Raw genomic sequence first — 7,098 nt, 5'->3', positions numbered from 1 at the left:
ACACCCATGAAATATGAATTGATATTTGAGGAGATTGTGATTTATGTTAAAAAGATATATTCATTTATTCATTTTTTAAACTTGAAGTTAAGACAATTCATTTTTGGTTAGTGAAAAGTCAATAGAATATCCTTATTTTTTTGGTTGAAAAGGTGGGAATCTTTTAATTTTTGCACTATCTGTTTCAAAATGAAACATCTTGCATTTTTTCATTTAATGAAACGGGCGTTTTGAAATCTTCATTCCTTACGTGTTTATGCACCCTGGCTCTATAAAGCAATTGGTTAAAAAGGAAAAAAGTTCATGAGTCAAATTAAACTTTGTTTCAAATTTTTGTAATAACATTAGGGGTGCTTGCAGTCCAATTAAAAGTATTAAGCAATCGTATAAAACTATATATCCCTTCACTACTTCAACAGTCAATAGTTAACTTACTGTAATAAAATATATTTAAGAAGTTAAAAAAGAATAACATAAAAATATTATTCTATTTATTATATTTTTATATAAAATATATTAAATTTAAGTATTTATTCACTATTAATCTCTTAAAATTAAAAATAGAATTGAAATTTATAAGTTCAGTTTAACTTTTTGATTTCGGTTGGATTATTGATTTTATTGTTTATTTTTAATCACCCCGTGGACCTTCAATTGTGCTGGCAAGATCTGAAAACTCACACTCTATTAGATTTTAACACTTAATTTTATCTTAATGATGGAATGAGATGGAGTTTGAAAATAGATTGGTTAGGATACTTAGGCCTAGAATGGTTCATGAATCCAGATTTCGGTTTAATAAAGTTGATAATAATTAGAGGAAATTACAGTATATATGTTTTTTTGGAAATTATTTCTTTTATATGGTAGTTTTAAATTTTTTATAATTTTCTATTTCAATTATACTATCTTTGTTTCTTTCAATTTCTCTTTTACGTCTTCTACTCTTTAGACAAAGTTATTTATCTTTCGAGCACGTCTATGGCTCTCTGTATCTCTCTTGCCCAAAATGCTTATACTTGAAAAAAAATTCTCTATTTTCCATCTTTTATTCTTTTGTAATCAATTGTCAGTTCACTGAGAGGAACCATCAAGAGACTAGCAACATAAGGCTTATGCTCCTTTTCCTTGTTCTTATCCTTTCTTAAAACATATAGTCTCGATGTGAACAACCATGAATGTTTTCAGCTTAATGCAAGATGGTTTGAGTGTTGTGATATGGATAGGTGGATAACTATGCTTACGATTTCGGATCTCTTGTTATTACTAGCTCGATATCACTCATTCACCATTTGGTTAGTGATTTCAATATGATTGATTTTAGGATATTATGACTTAAATATATTATTATAGTAGTCATGTTAATTGCTCTCTTGTTGCAGCAAAACCAGTAGGATTATTTGTTGAACATAAAAATATGATAATTATTTGTCTTTACTTTAATAAAAATAAATTATTATAGGTATATTGATGTTGTTATGGTAAATATGATTGAATCATACTTGTATCTTATATTGTAACTTTGCAGCCCCATTCTCCTGATATCTCTGCTTTAGCAAGAGATTATATGATTTTTTTGGCATTTGAATTGGGATAGAAAGAATATTTATCATTAAGTATATATGGAATACCATAAATACTGCTATTTGTTTAACCATTTTGAGGGATATGTCATTGCTAGTCTGTGTTTCAACAATAAACAGAAAATTCTCTGCACGAATGGAACACAAAGAAGGCTAGATTTATCTTGCTTCGCCATATACAACAGCTGCATCTTCTTTGACTGGTTATGTTAATGATGTAAGAGAGTTCTTGCAATAGGCTATTGTTGTTTTATTTACGCACTATAGATTATATTTATCATCTAGATTAGAATATTTTATCACATGTATAAATCAGGTACCTCATATTTATTGAAACTTACAGTTCTCCTTATAGCTAAACATAGGAAAAAGAAAAGTTAAGGAACCAAAAAGGATTGTTTCTAGCTGGTTTCATGGTAAGAATTGTGTATTTTATTCACTTTAAATGTGCTACTTTTACTTCTTTGAAGCTTGGATAAACATCAGACAACTTTTATAATAAAAAAGAATGATTGATTTGCACTTGAATTGAACCGATTTTCTAATTTTAATATACAAGAAGATGTGGCTTCACGCTTTATAGTATGGTGATCAGCTCATTTATGGTTCTGTTTTTTATCTTTTGTATTTTTTTTGGTTTCTTTGAAGCTTTTTTATTTTTGCTAATCTGTTATTTTTTAGTTTTATTTTTTATTTTTACAACATATAGATGTTTTGTTTTATTATTTGAGAAGGAAGGGAAAATATCCAGTAGCTGCAAGGTAAAGTTCACCATTACTAATAATTTATTTGATCAACACATACAAAGTATATACCATCTTTTATGAATATCAGTATTTTTAAAATAAATTTTAAGACACTGTAAATTAAATGTACTATTCTCGATATTTGCAGAATTTTCCATAATAATTACTGAGAGATTCAAATCCTGAGAGGAGCACCATGTTCTCAAACTCAAGGTGGCTAGTCCAGCCCATGAAATGAAAAATGGTAAACCCTAATTGTCAGTTTTGTGGGTTCTGTTAGGTTCCAACTAACATTATTATTATTTCTCATGGGCCTGATGTGGTCAGGTCGGGAATTCTTAAAGACTGTAACCCTGCAACTCTCAGGTTCAAGCTGCAAGGTCGAAACTAGAATATTGAAGTAACTACCCAATTACATCTCCTTAATTACTGCACAATAATAGCATCCACTAGAGTATTCTTATGATCCTTTAAACCAGAATTAGTTTAATTTTGCAGGACCCTATGATTTTGGTGCTACATTTTCCAGTTGGAAGCATGTCATAAGTCATGTTCCATGAGGCATGATGCTTTACTATTCTTCAATCATATGTTATTTAACATTTAGCGTTTAGAAGGAAAAAGAAAACCAAATTGGGCATTAGAGTCTGTGAGCCAATTTCTTTTTTTTTTTTTAAAGAAAATATGAAGGTAAGTAACAAGAATAAAGAAGAGAACCCATAGCTTTGATAGGCAAAAATGGAAAGGCTCAATGTCATGACTCACTTTCTAATCTGTTAGAAGATCATTGTACATCCTTCTCCCTCTTTTTTTTTTTTTTTTTGTCTTTTCCTGATAATGCTATATATATTATATATAGATATATCTCTTATGTACATTCATAGGTTAGGGTTATTAGTAAGATGAAACCCTAATGTGTAGTCCATTGGGTGCTTCTACTCTTGGGAATTTCATTAGTGTGTCTCCACCAACTTCTTCCCATCTGTAAGAATATAACATTAACTCACATTAGCTCCGCACCATTTAATTACCCTCCTAAACAGAATTAAGTTTGACAAGTCTTGCAATAATGAGTTTTACCTGTATCTGGTTACAAAATAGTGAAGGAAAGTTGAAATTTCTGCTATTCCTAGTTCCTTTCCAGGACACTGTCTGGTACCCCCTCCAAAAATGAAGAGATAGTTTTGAGACTCCAAACTTCTATCCTGCATTTTAAGCAAATGTAGCTGATTAATCACTCTGAAGGTGATTAAACTAAATAATAATGGGTTATTTTCTTAACTGACATGGTAAATTATCATGAATAGAAAATGTAAAGAAAATAAATGATTTATTTGACACTAACCATCCATCTCCATGGGTTGAAAGACAATGGATCTGGGTACAAGTAGGGATCATAGTTTATCTCCCTAGTATAAACATAGATTCTCCATCCTTCAGGAATCACAAATCCTGAGAGCAACAAAGGGAAAACCTGTGATTAACTTCATATAATCTACTAATAACTATATATGGTAGGACCTCTTGTTGATAACTTAACATGCTTATTTACCGACTCGAAAAAAGAAAATGAAAAAAAAAAGTTTCCTGTCAAAAGTTAATGTTATTTTCCTATATCTACAACAAAGATAAGAACATTCTGGTCACTAGAAAGCGAAAGGTGCTGAGAGTTTGAACTCCTGATCTCATGTACTTTGTGACACATTCTTGAAAACACGCACAAAAAATAAAGAGAAACATAACACTTCCTTTCTTGTCAAAAATAATTCAAACAAGGGCTGGGCAACAAAGGAGTGACTTAGCTGGATTGGTAGGTAAATCATAATGGAGTAAGGTCCACAAAGGAGGGAAGATGATCATGTTTCCATGATCTATCTATATATAAATATATATATAGTATTGCATTATTTTTTTATCTACTCATGACACAGTTTTAAAGATAGCTGCTATCTGCAAAACAGCTTCTTGAGCCCATAAAGAGAACACAACTTTAGCAAAAGGAGACATTATATCATAATAACATGAACTATTTTTAACACTCACCATTTATTTCCATTTCTTTAGTAGTCTTTCTCAGAACCCCATTAACTATTGTAGCTAATCTTGAGGTCTCAAAAATCACCTGCATAATATCACCCCAACAAAAAAAAGAAAAAGGAAAAAAAAAAACATTAAACACATAACAGTTCAGATCATGATCAACTTTCATTTATGAACAAATCAAGAAATAATGATTATGTTCAAGTTCAAGAATTACAGATTTCTTACCGCACGAGTAAAACACATCGATTTAAGGTCGTTTAAGTTAATTGGATCCTCAGGCATTTTCTTTTCTCTAATTGCTAAATGTTCTTTCTGCAAATATCAAGACATTCTGTTAATATGTCACAAGCATGTAGACAGTACATATATTAAATACCAAAACTAAGAACTTACTCTTAGTTCTTGAAGGATTTGAGGGTGATCATGCAAATACTTAATAGCCATCATTGAAGTTGTTGAGACTGTTTCGTACCCAGAATATAAAATTGTGATGATTTGATCAATTATCTCATCATCATTGAGTTTGTATCTGTTTTCATCAGTTTTCATGAGGCAACCAAGCATGTCTTTATGGGTTTCTTTTGATGCCCTTCTCTCTTCTATAAGTTGTCTCAATAAGCTCACAATATTTTGCCTAGCCTGTAATAGCAATACTGAGCATTAACTACTGAAACATCATACCAAAAACTAGCTTGCTGACACTAACGGACATAGAGATGGAATTAAATACCTGAAATCCGTTACGATAATTTGTTCCAGGAAGATCAATTGGCAACGACAAGGTGCCTAAAACAAGCTTGAAAAACTCAGGCATGAATGCTTGAGATATTGAGCTAGAATCAGGGCCAGCAATTTGCTTAAGTGATGAGAGAAGTGCCATCTACATACATTTACATTTTGTTTTAGAAAAAAAAAAGAGAATTAAATTAAAGAAGAAAAAGGAACTATGATAATGAATACTGATGTATTAAATCAAATATCAATACACTAATAATGCAGACCTCTTTGGTTTTCTGTTGAATGTCAATAATTTTGTCATGCCAATTGCTGAGGTGGGTTCTCATGAAGACATCGATTGTTGGCAAAAGTTGTTCTCTGATCATGGTAGGGCTAATGAGGCTTAATAGTGCACCTCTCATGTACTTGTGAGTGGAGCCATGAACTGCTGCAATATTACATTTGCCTAATATATCCAGCATGGATTGAGGATAACCAGGAACAAGCCCTTTTGCCTCATTCATGAGAATGTACCTATTTACCTCTGGATCCATTGAAACAATGGTAGGACACCCAAGAATGTGCGATTTAAAAAAATTACCATACCTATAATTTACCAAAAAAGAAAGAAAAAGAAAATTAGAGTAAGTTAAAAAGTAGAGAAAGTTAAAGTATAATTTACAAGAAAACCCCTTTATAACTGTTCTAACTAACATCCATAGTTTGATGAAAAGATTGGCCTTTTTGTATTATAGCTATCTTTTATGGTTTATGATGGACCAATCCTCCCTACCCAAAAGGAAAAAAGGGAGATGGGATGTAGCTACCTATTACTGATTGAAGAGGAGAAATGAAAAAGAAACATCACTTTTATAAAAACAATTGTTAGTTCTCTAATGGGTTTATTTTATATAGCTTGCCCATCTTAAATTTCCTTTTTTTTAGAAAAAACAACTTGAAAATAATATATCAGCAAATACAGAATAACCCTTTTGTTTCATCCATTAACATTCTGGAGACAGAACACAAACAGAGAAGGATAGAAGCATGTAAGTAAAGTAATGACCTTGCTCTTTGGTTTTTCATGAAGTTGGGACCTTGTTTAAGAAACTCAGTAGTTTCTCCAAAAACTGGCCAACCCATAGTGCCAGGAGGCAAACCCTTCTTCATGTATTTAACCTCATTCCACCTCAACAAAGCAGAGGAGACACAGAGCAAAAAAAGGACTATAAAAACAATCACCAAGAAAACAGCCATTGCTCTACTTCAAGAAAAGCTTCAAAGCCCACTACTCCAAGGAAAAAAAAAAAAAAAAGAAGAACAACACAGAGCTGTAAATGGCACGGGGCTTTTATTTCTTTTGCTCTAGTTGAAGCTACTTAGAAGTGTGCATATATATAGAAGCCTTTGAACTTTATAAGCATATATCAGTGTATAGAGACAGGGAAAGAGAGAGAGAGGGAATGGCCAGATAGGCCAAACCATGCACCCTACTAAGGTAAGGACCCTACCCTAATACTTCAGGGTAATAAAAGCATTACAGAGAAAATTAAATGAGAAAACTATTTTAACTTTAAAAGAATAATAATCTTCTTAATTGACCCAACTACTTTGACTCAACAGAGGATTTTGAAACTCGATCCTTGTCCACGAATGCTTGTATTATGCAAACAAAAAAAAAAAAAAAAAGCAGAAAATTTAGCATCAAATTAGAGTAACTGCATGGGAAGGTGTTAAGAATTTATTATTTCTTTGAGAATAATTTTAAATTGGCAATTTCACACTAATGTCAGATGCGTTTATGAATAATTTCTGAAGTGAATTCCAGAACAGTTGAATCTTGATTGATAAAATTTAATTACAGTTAGATAAAATAATATATTTACTTTAAATGAAAATACTAAACATTTCATATTAATTTATACAACTTTCGGTGTAATATATAATATATTTATAAAATTATTTTATTAATAAAAAATAATTATAAATGTATTTCGTAACATTTCAGG

At 31.1% G+C, this 7,098-nt stretch overlaps 1 protein-coding gene across 1 annotated transcript; it reads right to left on the bottom strand.

Moving 5' to 3' along the window:
* Positions 1 to 2,977: 2,977 nt before the first annotated feature.
* Positions 2,978 to 6,709, bottom strand: LOC8277307 (cytochrome P450 85A). Its single transcript, XM_002525863.3, has 9 exons — positions 6,156 to 6,709; positions 5,374 to 5,695; positions 5,103 to 5,252; positions 4,766 to 5,011; positions 4,598 to 4,684; positions 4,373 to 4,451; positions 3,675 to 3,781; positions 3,410 to 3,534; positions 2,978 to 3,311 (listed from the first exon to the last, which is right to left on the bottom strand). Exons 1-9 carry the CDS (start codon positions 6,344 to 6,346, stop codon positions 3,224 to 3,226), a joined length of 1,395 nt encoding a protein of 464 aa, XP_002525909.2. The 5' UTR covers positions 6,347 to 6,709; the 3' UTR covers positions 2,978 to 3,223.
* Positions 6,710 to 7,098: the final 389 nt, after the last annotated feature.

The sequence above is a fragment of the Ricinus communis genome, chromosome 5, assembly GCF_019578655.1.
Source record: "Ricinus communis isolate WT05 ecotype wild-type chromosome 5, ASM1957865v1, whole genome shotgun sequence".
NCBI lineage: Eukaryota > Viridiplantae > Streptophyta > Magnoliopsida > Malpighiales > Euphorbiaceae > Ricinus > Ricinus communis.
The sequence above is the reverse complement of the archived record's forward strand: the minus strand, read 5'-3'. Positions and strand labels throughout refer to the sequence as shown.

Coding starts and splice junctions, on each gene's coding strand:
- LOC8277307 (XM_002525863.3), bottom strand. CDS start 6,346: ATGGCTGTTTTCTTGGTGATTGTTTTTATAGTCCTTTTTTTGCTCTGT. Junction 5,253..5,373: donor TTCAACAGAAAACCAAAGAG/GTCTGCATTATT, acceptor AAATGTATGTAG/ATGGCACTTCTCTCATCACT. Junction 3,535..3,674: donor TCAACCCATGGAGATGGATG/GTTAGTGTCAAA, acceptor CTTAAAATGCAG/GATAGAAGTTTGGAGTCTCA.